General features: G+C 42.9%; 1 protein-coding gene across 16 annotated transcripts in view; it reads right to left on the minus strand.

Annotated features, from left to right (window-relative positions):
• TENM3 (teneurin transmembrane protein 3) overlaps positions 1-20952 on the minus strand; it is an 816371-nt gene that overhangs the window by 164800 nt on the left and 630619 nt on the right. For 10 of the 16 annotated variants that reach the window (XM_075610837.1, XM_075610771.1, XM_075610754.1 and 7 more), the window contains one exon: positions 11498-11596. The exons of the other annotated variants lie outside the window; for them this stretch is intronic. In XM_075610837.1, the coding sequence (XP_075466952.1) occupies positions 11498-11596 (99 nt within the window). The remainder of the gene's footprint in view (positions 1-11497; positions 11597-20952) is intronic. 16 annotated transcript variants of the gene reach the window in all.

A 20952-nucleotide genomic window follows, 5' to 3' on the forward strand; every position in this document is an offset into this window, starting at 1 on the left:
ATATTTCCCTTGTACTCCTTGTTGTAACTGAAAAAAAATGTGAGCCTTTCAAAAATGGTTATAAAATTCCTATACTTGTCTTTTATTTTTTGTTAAAGCATCAATCCCCTACTTCTACATAATTGTATTTATTCTAGCCATTTGTTGACATAATTTGTTGGATTGCAGTTTTAAAGCAGCACTCTATACTTCTAGATTGTTTGCGGGGAGGGGGTATTTCTTCTTCCACCGCGCCATCACCCGTTTCAAGAGATCGCACAGTTGCCACTAAATAAACCCTTAATATCTGGGCAAAGATACTTTCCCGGGGAGAACAATATGGCTGCTGGTTAGATTTGGGCCGGGCAAACAATAGAGAGCCACCATCTTATCGGAAGATAACTTTGCGGCCTCCTATTGGTGGCCCTTGCTGCCATATTTGTAGATTTTTTTTTGCTAGAACCCGGAAAAATGCTAAATTAAGATTTACCAGCAACTGTGGGGGGGGATCCTGAAGCTGGGAGCACCATGGTTACGAACCGTGGGACCCCTTTTGTTCTATAAGGTCAAAATAATCATATTTTCCATAAAGACAATGAGGTTTGGGGAGGAGGGGGAGAGGGCTGGAAATGTAGGGAGATACTCATTATCATTATATCACTAATGTTCACAGGTTACATATGCATTCTATACTCCAGGCATATCATTGCAATGTTCCTCCTCTTATCAATTAGGTCGTCGTTAAGAGTGAAGCTGCCTGTGAAATGCAGACATCCTGAGAATAATGGTAGAAAAAAATAAACATTTGTTTAAAAGAGGCAGTTCAAAGTTTACCAAGTCCTGATCGTCCCTGAAAAATATGTATTTTCCGCCATGTTGGGAGCACCGAAACGCCAATAGAGAGGCCAACCATAAACCTCTCAGCCACGCAGACCAGGATGTTGCCGTCTGAGTGACGGTGAGGTGCCTCTGTCGGTATTTCAGCGTTACTGGGGGGACGATTAAAGCATAGACGTCTGGGACAATCAGGACCTCTGCAGACGTTCAGAAACAATATTTTTTTTTATTTCTGTGTTTATTATTATAGAATAATTGTTTTATTGAATACGTTAAACTGCCCCTTTAACTCGGGATCTCCCTGATTTAAGAGCTCAGGGAGCAGGTAATATCACATTGTTTTTTGGAGGGGACGGAGGATGGGGTGTATTTCTGCTTTAGAAGCAGTCTGCATACCTTGAAAATATACAGTAACCTCAAATTAAAAAAATAAATAAAAAAACAGATCATCCATATTAGTGTTGCTACAGTATACAAAATCACATCTGTTTCTAAGAGGAACACGGCTGTCATATTGGACTTGTGAAATGGTTCATGATATAATAGAGCCCCTGTTCTATACGCTGGGAAGACGTCTTCTCGTTGAGAAGAGCAAAGCTCCAAATAAAAATAATTTGCACTTCGTTTTAAACACACACACACAATGTGTACCGTACAGCGGGCGAGAGCATGTCTCTTCAACAACTTAGTGTAAATTGCCTTCCTTAGAATGATTCCATCACCCATAAAGTAACGCTTTTACGTATATATTTGTATCTTGTGAAAAATCGATCTATGCTTTTCTACGGGTCCGCTGAATGAATGGAGCATAATTACTTTATAAACAAAGCACTCAAACAATTTTCCTGTGGCTTTGAAGACTGACAAACATCTCATCACCAAAGGCGTTAGATAAAGATGGTCAAATTCCGCCAAAGCAATTGCTTACCAGGAAAACGAAAACATTTTAAATGGCCAATTTTAAAATAAAGAGTCAATCTGCTCAATTTAACCTATTAAACTTGCCACTGTCCTTAGTCTGAAGGAAATTTTTTTTTTGCATAGTTGGGATGCAGGGAATCCCTGGAGCTGAACCACAGTCATTTTCCGAGGTGCGTACGGGGAGCACTACTGTAGCACCGGTACTTCCTGGTTCTTTAAAACGTGGGCCAATAAGAAGCCGCTGTGGGTGACGTTGCAGCTTGCTGTTGCTCCACTTAACGCTGGAGATTTAAACCGCCATATTGTTTCCCCTGGAAGGGACGGTACCAGCGATACATTTACTGGTATGTATCTCGGAAACTAGGGGTCCCCAGAGCTGATATTTGCATGTTTCAGATCCTAAGATCCCCTGTTTCCCACCCAGTGGGGAGTTATATATATATATGTAAGGGGGTCACCCCCGGTTCCCCTGATCTTCCTTTGCCCCCTGCCTTACCCCTGTGGCAGTGGAGGAAGGGGTCTGCGACTTCTCCCGGCGGGCACCGCCCTCTTGGTTATGGCGCGAGCTTCGCCCATGCGCAGTAAACATCGCGCACGCGGTCCCCATAGAAAAGAGCTTTGCCAAGGACTACAATTCCCAGCAGCCTCTGGGGACTGCACTTTCACCCTTGTCACAGCAGCATTGAAGCCAATAGAGCTGGCAGATTCTCATGCTGCAGAGTTGCAACAATGTTGTGTGCAGACAGGATTTTTGTTAGGCTAAGGCCCCGCTCCCAGAGTCAGCGCGCCCGCACTGCAGACAGGCGGTGCGCTGACATACACAGACCGTGATATGCGGTCTGTAGGGAGCGGGGGCCGGAGCGGGAGGTGGGCGGGAGTGGGAGGCTTGAGCGGGAGGGGGGGCGTGGCTTGAGCGGAGGGACCCGCTACTCTCCCCCCCCCCCCTCCCTCCCTCCACGGGCTGGAGCTGCTGATTGAAGGTAAGCAACACGCATACACACACACACGCAGGCACACACACACGCAGGCACTCATACACACACACAGGCACTCATACACACACACAGACAGGCAGAGGCAGGCACTCACGCACTCAGACACACACACACACACACACACACACACACACACAGGCACGCACGCACTCAGACACACACAGACAGGCACTCACGCACTCAGACGCTGCTGTCACTCCACACTCCTCCCCGCTCCCTGAAGCCTCTCCTCCTCCCGAAGCCTCCCCTCCCCATTGGCTCACAGCCACACCACGTGACGCGTCAACGCTAGGGAACACCATTTTCTTGTGTCCCATAGCGGCTGACGCGCCACAGCGTGTAGTGCGCTGTGCCGCCAGGGGGGACCGGGACCGGCTCGGGAGGATTCCCCTGCTGGTGGGGAACTCGCGTGTGGCCGCCCGCGCCAACGAGCGCAGCGGGACCGAGGCCTAAGTCAGAGCGAGTAGCAGCCAAGGGAAGGAGGTAGGGTACAGGAGTCAGTGACTCCCTGTACTAGGCCAGCAACCCCCAAGGTCTGAGATAGCCCTGACTCACCCAGTAGAGTGAGTGTTGCCAGGGACAGCCCTCAGGTTAGGGACCCTGTCACTTACATCAGTTGGAGCTGGGGAGCTGAAGGGGAAGGAAGGGTGCAGGGAGCAAGTGAAGCTCCTGCACCGCGTAAGGTCCCCTACATCCCAGGTAGGCCCCAACTCCCCACCAGGTTAGTGGGTAAGTGCTGAGGGACGGCCCACGATAGGGACCCTGCCCTTAGTGCGTGTGAGTGCTGTCTTGTCAGGGTCACGGCTGGCAGTGCTGTGAGGCCTGACAAGAAGGCAAAGTATTTGTGCAGCACGTTTGCTGTATGCACCCAGTAGGTTGCCGTGCGTTGCTGCAGGCGCTGGGAGTTACTAGTTAGAGTCAGGACTGGGAATAGTAAGGGGAGCGGAGTAGGCTATTAACCCCTTAGGTCCCAGAGAGGTCCTCACTCCCCAGTTTGTGGTGCTACAGGGACAGGCCCTAGGTTAGGGACCCTGTCACGTTAGTGCGAGAGTTAGATAGGGACTCAGCGGACGCTGCGGTTCCAGTGAAGAGGTTCGGACGCTGCGGTTCCAGTGAAGAGGTTCGGGCTCAAGTCGGGGCCACAGAGACTATCTCCAGCTTGGGATCAGACGGAATCGCCGAGCGACAGATCCTTTGCGAAGTGTTGCGGATCCAAGCACTGGAGTGCTCGAGCAGGTACTTTAAAGTCTCAAGTGCACCAACTGGCCATTAGCTTTAATAGTGACTGCGCAGTCACCCATATTCTCTCTCTCTGCAAGAGTGTGGGACATTGGGTGGGGATCCTATGGACACGGGGTGGGATCATCCGGTGTTGGGGAAGCGTCCTGCGCGACGCCGTAGTCAGTGTCGCCTCTAGAAAGGGACACCCGTTATTCTATGTTGACAGTATTTGTGTTGTATGCTGTTTTCCAAGTAAAGGTATTAGTTATCATACATTACGGTGGGTGAGTTATTGTATGTGTCCTGCGAGGAACAATTCCTGCTCTGCTAGGAACCATCGCAGGTGGAGGCGCTGCACCGAGTACAGGGTTACTCATAATATAATTGCCCCAGGTTCCCCGTGGCGGAAGCTCAGCCCTCCTGTGAGCCAACAGGTAAAGCACCACACCTGGTAACACTGTATGTTCTCCGCACCCATATCATATCTGCGATTGGGGGGGGGGGGGGAATACCCGTTACATATATAAATATATATATTTTTTTTTTTAAGCGTTGCGCTATTTGTTACCGGCTCTTGTACCAGCAAAGTGGTTAAAGCAGCAGCCCCGCATACCGCTTGTGGGACAATAAGGACCTCTGCAGACGCTAAGAGGCAAAAAAAAATATTTCTGTGTTTATATTATAGAATATTTTTTTTTAATTGAATACGTTAAACTGCCCCTTCAACTAGGGATCTCATTGATTTAAGAGCTCAGGAAGCAGTTAATATGAAACAAGAATTTGGGGGGTGGGGGGAGGGGGCTGAAGATGGGGTGTATTTCTGCTTAAGTAGCAATCTACATACCTCAAATTAAAATTAAAAAAAAAAAACAGATATACATGCACAAGTAGGGGGAACAGCTGTTTTAAATGAAACCAACTAGATTATTGAATTCTTTTTAAAACATCGGGTTTTAGTCCGTCACCAGGGATTGCACCTTGAATGACTTTTTCTCAGAAATATTGAAGACTGACATTCTGATTAATTTCTTCTAACAGGTATGTTTCTGTGAGCTGAATTCTCCTATCAATTGCAACAGAACTTGAAATCTAATTAACTATTGGTATTAATTACCAACCCTTAATTGTTAGTCAAATGCATGTGATCAGCGTATTTAGGAGTCTATCTTGGCGGTGAGCCATATGGCTATGGATACCATCAGAGTGTCACATTTAAAGTGTCTGTAGAGTTAATTTTGGAGTTGAAATTGGAGGTGAAGATTAGAGGAAGATCTGGACTCTGCAACAACTTTGCAACTATGAGAACTTGACTTTCTAAATGCTGTGATTATTTGTACTCTTCCTGTCCTCCAATAACTGGGAAGTCTCTCCTCCTGCATCTCACTATGCCCTCCCGATTGCTTTTTCTGTTTACTGTTTCCTCACTCCTTTGTGAACGTTTCTGTTCCCTCCAACTTCCCCACTCCCCTCCTATCCACATTTCCTCATCTCTCCTCCCCTCCACCTATGCATGTGCCTATACACTGCACCATTATTTATACATCTCGCTCCCAACAACTTCTTTACCCCTCAATAAAAAAACACCCACACAAATCCTATATTCACAACCTCTATCTACTCCTTCCTGCTTCTGGGGATCCCCCTTAAGCCTTAACCCAGACAGAAAAATACCTGCTCTCACCCACGCCTCCCTGCCATCTCTTCCCCTGCAAATGGTGTTAACCTTCTGATTTAATACTGACTAACCTTAAAACTCGCCCCACAAATCAGGCATCCCAATAGCCTGGACTCATGGCTACTGTCCCACACGCAGTCACTCCTACCACCCACTGTGGCCAAGCACTGCCATCTACAGCACTTATTCCCTCACCTGCTGTCTCTGCAAGTCTCCCATCATATCACTTAGGCCACGTCCATACTTTCTTGCTCAGGCGCGCTGACGCTTAGCTGCGACAGCCGTCAGCGCTCATTTTTCGTGGCCTTGCCTCAGAGACAGCGAGTATACTCGCGAGGCTGGTGGGAGGCGGGGCTGGAGGCGGGATTCCTGCGGTGGCTATGTCGCGTCATCGCGCATGCGCGGTGAGCACGGCAACGGCAAGTTCCTGCAGTGCTGCCCAGCCCGGGGACAGCGGCTGTGCTGCTGGGGGACACACATGTAGCTATGCTGCCCCTGGTACACGCAGTTCCTGCAGTGCTGCCCAGCCCGGGGACAGCGGCTGTGCTGCTGGGGGACACACATGTAGCTATGCTGCCCCTGGTACATGCAGTTCCTGCAGTGCTGCCCAGCCCGGGGACAGCGGCTGTGCTGCTGGGGGACACGCGTAGCTATGCTGGGGGAGAGAGTAGGACTTTACATGATGAGGAGGAGGAGTGGGCGAGCAGAGAGAGAGGATACCCCTTTTGAATTATTATCCCCGCTGGCGCCACACACTCAGTAGCCCGTCCACATATCCCTGCTCTCCTTTCATTGGTTGCTGAGGCGTCACGTGAGCGGAGACAGCGCGTGAATTTTAAATTTCAATGTCGGCTCTGTTCAAGCGCGCCTCAGCAAGCAACTGAAAGCATGCGCGAGCCCCTACTAAAGCCGCTTTAATTGCGGCTGTAGGGGCTCAGCGGGAAGCATCAGCAAGCGAGAGCAAGCAAGCAGTAAGCATGCCCTGGGCCTTAGATTGTAAGCTCTTCGGGACAGGGATTTCATTTCCTATTGTCTGATTTTGCTGCGCCTATTGTATTATTATAATTCCCCGTACTGTATTCTTTGTGGAGCGCCGAGTACACTTTTGGCGCTAAATAAATAAAGACATACAATACAATACAAGTTAACTGAATATTTCTTTATATCAGATTTGACAATCATAATGATACATTTGTGACCCGTCACAGTGCTCTTAGGCCTGTAATATACTGTTGCCCAGGGGGTGGTCAACCCCAGTCCTCAAGGGCCACCAACAGGTCAGGCTTTCAGGGTATCCCTGCTTCAGCAGAGCTGGCTCAATCAGCTGCTCGGATGCAATTGTAAATAAGATACTCATGACGTGGAAAGTGCAGGAAAAAATATGTAATGATTCTAGCTGCGACACGGAGTTTTGTGAGGCTGATAAACAGCATCTTCCTGCAGTTACAGGGCTGTATTCTCAAATCTATTATGCTTTCAAACTGATGCGCTATTATCTTTGGACAACTCTCACACCGGGAGATGATCCCTGCCTGCGTCATTTTGAAAATGAAAAGCTTACAAACAAGATAAATTTCATTGCTGCGTTACCTGAATTAATATCACCTGACAGCCATTTCCACAAATGCAAAAGCTCGCGCAAAAGCTATTTCGGGATTGCTGCTCTGTGCTGTAAACAACTATATTAAATAGCAATCTGCATATTCCCGCATTTAATGAGATTCCTGTACATGAAAAGAAATGGGCAGACAATCAGCGCCGCGCGCTGGAGGGGTTCGTTATGTAGCGTGCTAACGTTGTGTTTACTCATTTAGTTCAGACAACACCTGATTCAATTATTTACAGTAAATATATATATATATATATATATATATATATATATATATATATCACAAGAAAGATTTTTTTTATTATATATAAAATTAATATTGTTTTCCACTATTAAGTGCAATCTGTGATAATTGACATTTATACACTATTTTTCTTCACAATGCGGACTTGGGAAAATGTACTTAGGGCCATTTTTTTTTCATGTTCTTTTTATACTGTTTTATTGCAGAGATATGCTCGTATGTAGTTAGTTTTGCTGTCAAATGCATTTTCTCTCATAAGAAGTCATTTTTTTTTGCTTTTGTATTATACCATTTTGGAAGGAGAAATGGAATACAATAAATACAAAACACTGGACATTTAGAGGTAAATTATATACACTCCAGTTCAGACCGTTTTCAGCTGAAATTTCCCATTGAAGCCTGATTCTGCGTATATAGAATTCACCCCTTAGGCTGTGGCCAAGCTGCCGCCGAGCTTGAGAGCGGTGACATCCCCAACTCTCCAAGTATGATCGCAGACTGTCCTGCATAATTTTGCAAGCGGGGTGGGGGGGGGGGGGGTGTCATTGGGTGGATCGGGGCTATTTCTGTGTGTGTGTGTGTGGCTGTGTGCATTGACTGGCGCTGATTGGTTGCTGAAGGGTCATGTGACACTTCAGCGCTCTCAAAAATCATTTTGCTCTGTCTCCCTAGCACGTAGCTTGGGAGAGCGTGCGTGCATGCTCATGAGCGCGCACCCTTACATATTGATTTTAACTGAAGTGAGCACGCTCAGCGGCAGCCTTAGATGCAGTCTTAGATGAGTGGACGCAGCCTTAGATGAGTGCTTCAGCCCACTCTCTCAAAGGCCTAGATTCACTAAAGGTTAATAAATGTAAAAATTGGTATTATCTGTGTTCAACACCAATTTTATCAACGTATTCACGAACACCAAGTCACCAGCGTTAAAGTAGTGATAAGGGAGTTTTACCACGTCAATATATCCGTATTGGTTTAACGCTGAGTATGAAAACTGGTAGTTTACACCAAATTATTTATTCAAGTGCTAGTCACTAAACTCAGATACCTGGTGAAATCGGGCTACCGCCGAAAAATATCCCCAATTTTTATTTACTACCCCGTGCTGGCGCCAGGCCTATCATATGTATGGAAAATAAACTATACACAGTACTGTACATAGAACAAATAAGACTAGCAACCCTAGAAATAAATAACATGGTCAACACATGACTAGCTGGCCACTTGCGCTACTAAAGGCTTAATATTTCCACACATGGATGTGCTTGTTGTGTTTTATTTGAAAGGGGTTTATGTTGCATGTTCACCTCTTTGGTGCTTGAAGGTATCTATTTGCGATGTCCTGGTAGCCTCAAGACTCAAAGTTGTTACATCAATGGTTCTTAATCCCCATTGTGAAGACAGGTCAGGTTTTAATGATCTCTCTGCTTCAGCACAGATGGCTCAATCAGTGGCTCAGTCAAAGTCTGCACCACCTGTGCTGAAGCAGGGATATCCTGAAACCCAGACCTGTTGAGGGGAGTCTTGAGAACTGGAGTTGAGTACCCCTCATTACATCATTTTCTGCTATAGGATTCTGTAAAAAAAATCCTATTTCACACCCCCCTAGGGTGGAAAAGTGTGTTATCTCCCTCCCCTTCACAATTGCATCGCTGGCGCTTATTAGTGCTGATTTCAATGAGTTTTCGCTGATTTGTATCGCTAGCGTTATTGATGCATTTTGTCATGTATGCAGATGAGCTGCATATTGCAGCCTAATTGTAAATAAATCATTCTTCGGCTTCGTTTATAGTGCAGGTGTGCGCGCGCGACGCCATCGCCTGAGCGAAATGGTTTGTTGCTTGAAAATTCTGCCGCGCGGTCGCACGCACTATGGCCGACCCGATAGAGCTGCTGTATTTTTTTGTTCACGCCGTTTTCCCTATAATCACAGCCTTTGTGAACACTGCGGTAATTGCCCAAAATATCACTGCAATCCCATATTCGAATAACGCCAAGTTGTAGCACTGCTATATCGAACTTTAGGGAATCTAGCCCAAAATCTTTTTCTTATTGTAACTTGAAATAGAAGTTCATGGAACCAGTCTTTCATTCATTTACCCTGTCATTAAACTGCCCAGACCCGTCATAAAATAAACTATGTTTAAAAGTGACACAAAAATTACAGAGTATACCGCACACATTGCCAACAAACATTCTCAACAACCCGATTTATTCCAAGATAGGAAACCCCAGAAAGTAGTCCAGTGGCCATGATATCAGATTTTGAAGTATATGCAATCCTTTAAAAGAAAATACATTTCTTAACGTGAGCTCTGGGTTTTAGATAGGAAAAACACCCCAAAGTATATTGCCTGTGAATTTGTGTATAATACCCCAACTTAGAATATTATATATTAGAGGGGGCTGCAAGGGTAAAGATATGCAAACAGCCCGGAAGCAGTACAGTCCGTGTGAAACGCGCATTGGGTCGGTGTGGGGAACGGAGGCTGTTTTGTCTCACACCGATGAGAGAGACGCTTATTGGGAACATGCTGTTTAGGAATAGAACATAAAGAGGACTAAGGGCTACTACGATTACTACAACTGGGAGACCTGGGCCAGTTGTGCCCGTCCCTTTGTATTTAGCCAGGACACACTGCTTTCTGTACTTCAATTTTGTGGTTTGTTTGCATACTTGCACTCACGTGTTTTGTGATGGGAATTAACAATATGTGTTTATAAAATTGTATGGTTATCTTGCACTTTCCTAGCCCCTGCACCTTTGTGAGAGACACTCGATTTGTCATGTAAGGGTCCATTTGGTTCCCTTAATGTTTGCAAACCTGCATTTCTATTAACATTTAGAATTTCTACAGATTTGCACGTGTCAATGTGTGATGACGGGCAATATTTGAGGATATGTGCAATTCAGACCCTTAATATCTCTTTGCCATGCCTACTCCCTCCCTGTTCCCCCATTTTAGTATTGCTAACATCTTTGAACCATGTATTTTTTGTATGATACGACATTGTGACTAAGAGTGCGTCTATATGGTCCTTTGGTCTATTTCTCTGTTATGGTCTTTGCTTTTTATACAAGACTTTAACTCAGGGTGATCTTTTTTTTTTTTTGCCAAAATCATAAATGGTCAAATATAAAGCAAAGAGAGGTTTGTTACGGTAAAGAGTAAATAAACTTTTTAAATAAAGTATCCGGTATTAGATCATATTTCAAATGTATAGCAGTTATCAGTGTGGCCATATAAATGAATGATCACATTAACTGTTGCGGCCTCTTTTTTTCCTGATCGCACACTATGGTGCAGTTGGCCTAACGGAAAAACATTTTTTGTCCATATTGTAAATTATTTTTACTTTATCATCTTCTATCAGGTCCCCTGTTTGACTGTAAAATCCTCCACTTATTTTCTACTTTGATAAATAGTTGATGGGGGAAAAAAAACAAAACACCTTTTCCTTGTGATTTCTGCCCGTTTGTCCTTTTCAGTCCCGCTTTGGGGCCTACTGTAGGTTTTGTTAGGCAATTAAACATATCTGAAATTATTGTATTAAAAAATAAAAATACATTATAGTTCAAAATTACATTGCTGTCATTTAATGAAACGTGTCCAATTTATCTGCATCTCAAAAGTTGCAAACAAAGATGCAGGGCAGCTAATGTAAATGGAGAAAAATGCAAAGCTTATTTGTATGTTCACACCGTACGTAACTCCTGGGTCCACGTTTCCACAGTGGACACCTCCGTGGCCATTCCCTTGTTCAATACGATGTAAGGTGTGTTGTGGGATAGCTCCACCAAGTAAATACGGGTCTTGATACCGTTTATACATTGTACTTTGTTTTAGGGTTGTTATAATCTCAGGGAGCCTGTGTGAGATGTGCGGATGTTGTGAATGTTGTAATTTATAATTACAGAGAGGCATTCCCTGCTGTGCCTTTTACGTGGCTCTTCCAGCGAGTGCAATGCTAAATCTGTACCAGCATCTAGGATCAAAGGAATATACAGCGTCACGTACCCATCCCCATAGCCGCCATCGTGGCATGGTGGCGGAAATACATCCATCTCTATCAGGTTGTCATGCCCATTTTCAAGAACGGGGTGATTTGCTAATGGTCTACAAACAAAAAACATGAATTAGCATTGGAATAGTAAAAATACCAAAAATGCAAAGAGGGAATAGCCATAAAAAGAAATCATAATCTGTGTGTTTGTTTGTCTAATGTGGCAACAAACAGATAGATGAGGGATTGGAACAATAAATAATACGAAAAGCAGCAATGACACCAAACAGCACTGGCTATGCAGCATAGTTAGAAATTAACCTATTCACTGCCAGAAGAATGTGAAATGTGCTGTACAACAATGCACTGCTGGTCCATCTGGAAGAAAGGGGGCTTAGTAGACACAGTAAAAAGAAAGCAGCAACACCAATATATGTGTATTATGCTGAGCATTGAAAAGGGTAGCAATGTGGCTCCATAATGCTGACCCTTATACAACAGCAGCAAAAATACCCCAAAAAGATGAAAAAGAAACGAGTGAGTGTTCAATAAAGTTTATTTTTTTACACACATATCTTTGGTGTAGTGGCTTCTTTTTTGATTTACTTCATAAGAATAAGACATGAGTTGACTTTGAACTTTAAGTCCTATATTCTTGCTTCTATGTTTTTCAAATAGCATTTCTTGTTTGGGGGAATTTTTTAGCAACCCTTAAAAAGTTGCATACTTCACTATTCATGGGGGAGTGAGTGTGACTGGGTTCTTAAACTTCATCTATGAGTGAGAGGTCACTCAATATTGGGGCTCATGAAAGAATTTTGCCTGCTGAGTCTCAATGTCCCTTTGTCCACTTCCGATATACCCATCCAAATATCAATAAAAAAAAACTCTTTGTTTGGGGAGATACTTTCCTGTTTGGTATTACAGGAAGTTAGCAGGCAGGGTAGATCGATAGAAGACGTACCAATATGTACAGTGCCAACTAAATAAACTTTTATTTGTATTTTGTGTAAGAGAGGGGAGCCGTGTTGGTTAAAAGTGTTCTCAGATACAGTATAGACCATGTGCTCATTTTTAAGAAGGAAGGGGTTCATTTTTAGGAAGGGGTTACTTTCCTACAACAAACAAATGAACCCTTATTAATGTGTTAAATATATCAATTTTGGGAAGGATTGCTCCTGAATAGTCAAGTATATTATATTAATGTTGTCATTTTAGTGCCACTGCCATCATAAATTCATTGTTCTTGGCACTATATGTTGGGGAATGGTAAAAAAATAATAATTACATAACAATAATTGTACACTAATAAGAATAATATCAGGCCTCTAAATTGAACTTGCACACAACACAAACCCTTGGGTTCTATTCGATAATAAGCTGAAGGCTTAAGCATGTTTATGACAACTGTACAGTATGGAGAACCAACTAGCAGACTAAACAGAATAGACAAAAGTGGATCTAACAAGAAAACAAGCAAGCACTTAATTCCCAATTAAGAGCAGAAAACACTCCCTTCTAATGTTTTGTATCTTTTACCATGTAATGAGCCTTTGAAGAAGCAATATCACATAGCAACGTTATGTTACAATCAGTTGTATGGTACATGGTAAGGAATTTACAAAAGCTACTCTGAGCCACCAAACCAATGGGCTCCAGCACGTGTTCCTCAAACTGTGCAGTTGGTTACAATTTGTTAAACATCTGCTATGCTTCACTGAGTTCAGGACAGGCAGGGCCATGGGGTTAATGGTGGCGCTGCTTGGAAAAGAGAAGAATTGAGAGCAGGGAATCTGGACAAGGGGCTAAATAAGTTAGCAGTAAACACTGAATTTAGTGATTAAAGATGTAAGTGCGATAGCAGATTTCACTTTCAGTCGCAGAATAAATTCAGTTCAAACTAAGATGATTCATTTCCTTCATGGATCTCTTAGGTTGCGCTTTTAGTCCCCGCCAAAGCGGCACGACACTGATGTCACGCGGCGGTCGCTGAATTATTTGTCATTGAAGTGACTTCCAGTGATCACAACCAGGCCGTCGCGCCGCTCCTACTATAAGCGCACGCAACGGATTCAAAACATTTGTTTTGACGCGACGTCACGTCGCCGGGACTATAAGCGCGGCCTTAAACAGCATTTAAAGGTGCGGTGCCATTTTGAACAGCGGGAACTAATTGTTTCATAGGTTAAAACTAGATGATTGTTTTAAAAAAAAGTTAAATATATATCAGACACACGTATTTTTTTTAAAGTACAGCACGGGTATGTCAGGATCATTAAATGGTGATGGTGGGGTGCTATTGTCCATCCTAATGAAATGGTATGTGCTTGATAGCTGCCACATACATAGAGCCTGTGAGCACTTCAGGTCACTATGTTTGCAACATTGTCTGGATGCACTATGCAAAGGATTTAAAAGACCTAGACTAGCAGTATCCAATTATTTGTTCACATTCTTTTCACCTAATACACCTATCATTGCCTGGGCCGATATGGGACTGCACCTTTACCATGAAATAAAATGAAGGAATGTTTGCTGAGCAGTTTGTGTGTCTTTTTAATAAGTAACCTGCAATGTGCAGGGTGTAAATAGTTGAAAAAGATAACTGAAAAGCCTCAACATAAGCTATTTGCATATATTTGTAAACATGCAATCTGATTCTTCTATAACCTGTTTTTGCTTCACTGAACACAACCACATAACGAAGGAACAGAAATCAACTTGTGCCCCTCCAGTTCAACTTACATTAGCAACTCAAAAAGGCAAAGCCCTGGGGACCATTTATAAAGCTATAAACTGGAGGACAGCCTTAGGTTGCTGACTGAATTTATCCCTATAAAAGAGCTTTCCCTCCAATGTCTGAGATAATCCAGCTAACAAATGGTTACTTTTGGGGCATTTTAAAATCCCCTATAAATATTTTAAGGTTGGAACATTATAGTTTTTTCCCACAGAAAGATTGGCATGATTATTTATGGCATTGGGGCACCACAACACTTTGTAAAATACTGCACATTGTTCTGGCAGCTAAAGTACAGGTAGCTAAGGCCTTAATTATACTAAAAACTGCAGAGCTGCAAAGCGATCCAGTGACGTCATCATAGCGACGTCGCCGTGGTGCATGTGAACATGCCAAAGGGATTTGTAGCGCTACTGCAGGGAGACGTGGCCAGATTGGTTGATTGATGATGCACTGTGATTGGCCATGCAAACCACGTGATGCGGCCATTGTGTGTGAATAACAAAATCTCAAATCGCTTGAAGGGACAAACGCTTTGCAGTACGTCGCGGCGCTTACGTCGCGCTTGGTAAGTGCACTCGCATTGGTTTGTTTTATTTAGTTTTTTGAGAGCGCGCGATTTTTAGTATAATCCCGGCCTTAAGAGTTCCATTTACTAGGCAGACCTGGCAATAAGCCAGCGCTGCGCAAACTTTTGGAGCTGCTGCCGCCCCCTTCCTGGGAGCCGCAGCGTTTGCGCCCCCTCCCACTCCCGATGGCTCGGCGTCAAATAGCGTTGCGGGTCATGTGACGTCACGTTACCCCACCGCATCATTTGACGCGTGTAGCCATGGCGACGCGTGATGTCATATTACCCCGCGGCGTCACCGAATACCCGACTGGCAGCAGGTAAGTCAATTACAGAGGCCTCACGCCTCCCCCGGCGTAACCGCCGCACCCCTCCTACAAATTCTCCCGCCCCCCAGTTTGCGCACCGCTGCAATAAGGCACCATATAACCTATTCGCATGGGCCGTAAGGTGTTTTATGGCTTAGCACCACATAGAAAGAGTGGCCATAACTGCTTCTCACTCCCATCTGAACATAAAAAGCTAGAAGAAGCAAGAAACACTGTTACTTCCCTATTTCCTTCAACACACAGCCATGCTCTTCAATTATAAAATATATATATATATTTTAAATGGAAATAAAACGTAATATTAAAAAACCTTACAAAAAATATATCTGGAATATTTATCACATGACCCAAAAATATTTTGGTGACCAAACTCCCAATCCCCTACATATTTTCTGTAAAGTTTAAAGAGACAATTAAGGGCAGCTAAAGAAATCATTTTTTTTGTTTTAATATATGCAGCATTTGATTACCTTTATTAAAAACTAATTGCCTAAGCTGCCGGTCGATTGGTTCTCCCGTGAACAGCAAAATATTGTTTCCCAGGGTTCAGTAAATGGCTGCCTTTTCAGTTTTGAATCAATCCTTCAATATGTGTAACTCATCAGCAACAATGTATTCTAATATTGCTAAGGTAACATTGTCTATTGCTACAGTTTGCAGCTCAAACTGCTGGGAATATTGGCAACACATGATCACAAACAGGAAAGTGTTATAAAGACCTTGCACTGCATTGGAAGTGTGCTAAAGCCTGCTATAGAAATCGTAGGATGCTCAGTATTTGCAAACTCATTAAAAAATGGCCTTAAGAGTTTCATTTTAAAATGATAAAAAGGTACTAAGTATTGTCTAATACGACACAACTCATTTATTTACAAATGCATTTGCTCCTTTAAGATAAATGCTGCAATGATTTTTTCATATTATACATCCCAGCACTGGGGAATTATTGACAAAGGACCTTATTCAATAAGCATCTTCCCTGAGCTGGAGAGGAGTTCAGGCCCTATAACGCGTATGAAACGGATCTCTTCTCCAGTACTGGTAAGCAGCTTTGCAGCATACTGAATAAGGGCAAAACAGAGGCACGAAGGAGATGCTGAGCAATGTGCTATCAATGGAGATGCCCTGGTGAGAATTTGGGAGCCTGGTGGCAGATAGGTACAATATTATTATCCTTTATGTGTAAAGCACCAACCTATTCTGTACAGGGGGGAGGCGGGGTACAGAGTGGTATAAATTACATAGACAGAATGAAATACCAATAAGGACAGACAAGCACACACAGATACAGAAGGAAATGAGGGCCCTGCTCCTGAGAGCTTACACTCTAGAGGGAATAAGGGGCAATGTTGAAAGAAAAGGTAAAGTGGCTGCTCGTTGTGTGGACTGAGTACGTCTCAGGGTGGGGTATGGTCCAGCCGCGCAGCTCGCTCTCTTGCGGGTGTGGATGTTAGGGGGTGTTAGATAGCATGGAGTTTGGTACCGCACGCCAATAGAGGCATTTCAACAAAAAGAAGATGAAGTAATAGGTGGTGGTAAGAAAGTTTAAGCTGTGATCTAGCATACATCAATCAAAATTCATCGTTTTTAATTCCCGTAAGTTCTGGATGGACCAGCATCGCATTCTATATTTTAACATTTATTTCATCATTTTCAGGCCTGTGTTGCAAAAGCGAACACTAAACACACCATGAAAGCAAATACCACGTGGTATACCAGGGGTGGCCAACTCCAGCCCTCACTGGCCACCTGCAGGTCAGGTTTTCAGGATATCCCTGCTTCAGCACAGGTGGCTCAATCCGTGGCTCAGTTGAAGACTGCACCACCTGTGCTGAAGCAGGGATATCCTGAGAGCCTGAGCTGTTGGTGGCCCTCGAGGACTGGCGTTGGCCACTCCTGGGGTATACGATACACACTGCTTTTAATTGGATATAAATATCAAACGTTGACTCAGATTTGAACGGTAAAAGAGTTGGTGCAAAATCCGAAATCCTGAGAATATAACTTCACGTTGCTTGTTGTAAAATATAGAAAACCATCAAAGTTTTCACAGCAAAACAAGAAACAAAATGCACTGGATTTGTCCCAGCGTAATTCAATTTGCTGATATTTTTGCAGAAAAAAATCTAATGATGCCAGATCCCCAATCCCCAACAACTCATTCAATTCTCAAACGAAAATATTAGTAACCATATATTTAATGTTTAATTAAATAGTTGAACAGCGAGTACAACATAAATGAATGAATTCCCACAAGGCATTCGCAATAAGACGCGATTCATAGATGTTTAACTGTAAATGTGTCACTTTAGGTTGTACAGGCCCCAGCCTAATCCACGCTTTGTGGTGTGCCCTGGAAATGAATGGCTTCATCCTGTTTATGGGCTTAGGCTTCCTACATTAATGATGCGGAGGACAAAAGGTCTGCCAGGGGAGTACAACAGCTCTAACCCCACTATGAACAGGGTAATCAGCACGATTCTCACTGTCTATAGATATAGTGAACTATAGATTTTGCATTTCATGGAAACTGAATAAATATCACATCCCTTTTGTTTGGTGCTCTAGAAAATAAAATGTATTATGTCACATACACCCCCTCCCCCCCCACACACACATCGAATGCCTGTTCCCCTTCCATGTAATGAAGAACCAATGTGTTTAGTAGCAGTGTCCTAGGGAGCCACTCATTTGTGTTCAGTCTACAGTGACAACCTGCACCTCATGCAATATTATTGCTACCTCCCCTTCCATATATCCATCTGATTTGCAGATTTCCCCATCTTTTAGCTACTTTGGCGCTTATTCTAGATCCCCTGAAGCAGCCAATTTGGGCCATTTTCTATTGAAAATCCCCATTGCCTTCAATGGGAAATTTGGGGTGGAAACGACCCTGTCTGACACTTCTGAGGATATAAACCCTTCGTCTTGTTGCTCACTTAACGCCTCACCAGTATCAGAGGCTTGATTAAATCCCACTGTGGCCAGGGCCGTCTCACTGGCCATCAGATAGACAACTCTGACACAGAAACGGAGTCTCCTTCTACCAAGTTAGGGGGGGGGTTAGAAAATGAATGAATCGTGAACATTCGCAAATCAAGTTCTCGTTGGTCTACAATCTGGGGATGAACAGCTTAGGAATGGCCAGAAATGTGATCCAGTAACAGCTGCTGTAAATGTTAAGGTTCACATATTGTGTTAACGAGAGACTCTTGTTTCTCATTCTCTCATCTTGCTGGAGGAATATCATTCAAACTTCTGAGTACCTTCCAGCTTTGACTTAACGTGATGCCTGTGTGCTTGACATGCCTCTGTACATATTGTGCTGAAATACTGCATGGTGTAATGGACCTTGAATAAATAAATAAATAATAATAGTAGTAGTCAGAAAAACTAATTAAAACCTATAATATATATTATACACCTAGAATAACTCCTCCAGCTGGGGCATTCATGGCCAGCTAATGCCCTGTCCTTTAGGAATTACTACTTAATTAAAATTGGTGTAAACAATTGCAATGGGATAGATTTTGGGGGGGAAATTGCATATTGGGTGTCATTTTTGGAAGCTTTTGCCAATTCGAAACGCGTAATTAGAAGTAGTACTGCCTTATTTTGCAGAATGATCATTTTTATACGGTGGACAGCTCCCAGATTTGAACGGCTGCGTTAAAATAACAGCCCGTAAAATGCCTTTTCAATCTCAAGTCCAATGGAAGGTAAAACAGGTTTTTTTTTATTATCATATATTTATCCGTCCAAAAACAAGGTGTCCAATCTCAACGGATAAATCAAAGTGACAACAGCTCTAAGAAGACGGATGACAAAAATAATAAAACAATATAAAAAGCCCCGTGTCCCTAAAACACAGCCATATAAGACAAGTCGGTAAATTACTCACATATTCCTGACATCTCCACACATCATTAGATGTTATCGCAGCTGTCAGTTATCATCCATATCTGCCTAAAGAACTAGGGATGGTTATCTCAGTGCAACCCACATATACATTCTCTTATCTATCTGCTAAAATGACAGCTCAGGGAAAAGAAACAATGAACCTAATTGGATAAAAAAAAAAAAAAAACAACACAGGTGTAAGAGAAATAATTGATGGATGTCAAGTCAATTGGCAGATATAAAGAGTGAATACTCATTATACCATTCTCCTTGTTGTCTTGGCTTGCAACCTGGAGGTATTCGTTTTTATTCATTGTAACAGAGGTAGTTTGGAAACGTAGTCACCTGAACCTTGGGACAGTCTCATTAGCGAATCCCTTTTGTGTGATGTCACTGGCGCTGATATTTATTAAGCGGTGCCTGGTAACGTGAAATCTTCACCTTAAAACAGCAGTCCATGTTGATTATTTTTTTTATATATAGGATATTATTATTTGAATTGACTTGTTTTCAGAGAAATCTCCATCCCCTTTCAAACTCTGTTTTTATTTCAAATCAGAGACTTCCTTCAGGAGATAGAAGCGTTTCCAATAGTAGTGGCTGGGACGTTAAAATGGAGCTTTCCCCAGAGCCCAGCGCAGTTCATAGGTTAGCGTGGTAACCTCAGAAGCTAGAGATGATTATTTATTTTGTAACACTAGAAAATCATTTAAAAAAAAAAACAAGATAACATAGACATGCTCAGGGGACATGCAATTAAAGCTGCAGTTCAGTTTTTTTTTTTTTTTTTTTTAAATTTATTTTTTTACTTCAATAGTTTCATGTGTGCAATCTCTAATTACCTAAAGAACTGTATAGCTGCCATTCAATTCGTTCTCCATGTATTGATAGGTCGAAATTTGGTGACATCATTAGTGAAGGGATCTGTTTTTCTTCTGCTTCTGTCTCTCAGTGGAAGCTCATGAATATTCATGAGCACTCCTGCACTGACATGTGCAGAGGGAGGGCAGGGCTGACAAAGGGGTGTGCCAGGGCTTGTGACAGGACATGAAGGGGCAGTGCCTTAGCAAATGGCTGTTAAAATAGAATACAAGAAAATTGGTCTTTCAAAGTTGTTTTTTTAAAAACAGAAAATGCTAAAAGTATTTTTTCTTACTACAGAACTGATTTATTAAAAAAAAAACACACATGCAGGATATTGACTGAACTGCAGCTTTAACATGATATCTGTTCAACTAATACACGTGTCAAGGGGGATTTCTGCTTTAAAGATTTTAAAGTTTAAAAAAAAATTCAAGTAAGTAAATGATTATTGTTAGGTGAATTTAATGAAACCCACCTATAAGTAGCCGCAGGGGCTGAAGGATGGAACCTTGATCTCACAGTCGGCACGTTGGACTTGCACGTTCTTCAAACAGAAAGAGGTGTGCACGTTGGAAACCGCACACTCGCTCCAGCGTGTGGCAAAGCACTCTACATATATTTATGATATACGTAAAATCAAATGGAATGCCTTTAAAAAGGCAGCCCCATCTACACCAGAGCATTATTTGGACCCTATCTTTTTACACTTTGAATAAATAGCATTTGTATTCATTATACAATAGGAGAAGCTGGCGTGTGCATGTAAATATTTGATAGCTTTCAATGAACCACTGTTAAATTTACTTCAAGAAACGTATAATACATTAATGTCACACTTGAATCTTCGTTTTCAGAACAGCCAGATGAATGGAGCTCCGATCTCCTGGCTGTAGTTAATGTCTTATGTTATTTTAATGATGGTGCCACGGAAGATGTTATAACTCACAAATAATGCCATGTTTACTACGTTACTCCGGACTGATACTAAACAGCATTGTTTATAGTAGCAATCCATGTAATAGAATATCTTATATGTGTTTTTATAAATACAATGAGTTCTGTAGTATT

This window comes from Ascaphus truei, chromosome 1 (genome assembly GCF_040206685.1).
Source record: "Ascaphus truei isolate aAscTru1 chromosome 1, aAscTru1.hap1, whole genome shotgun sequence".
NCBI lineage: Eukaryota > Metazoa > Chordata > Amphibia > Anura > Ascaphidae > Ascaphus > Ascaphus truei.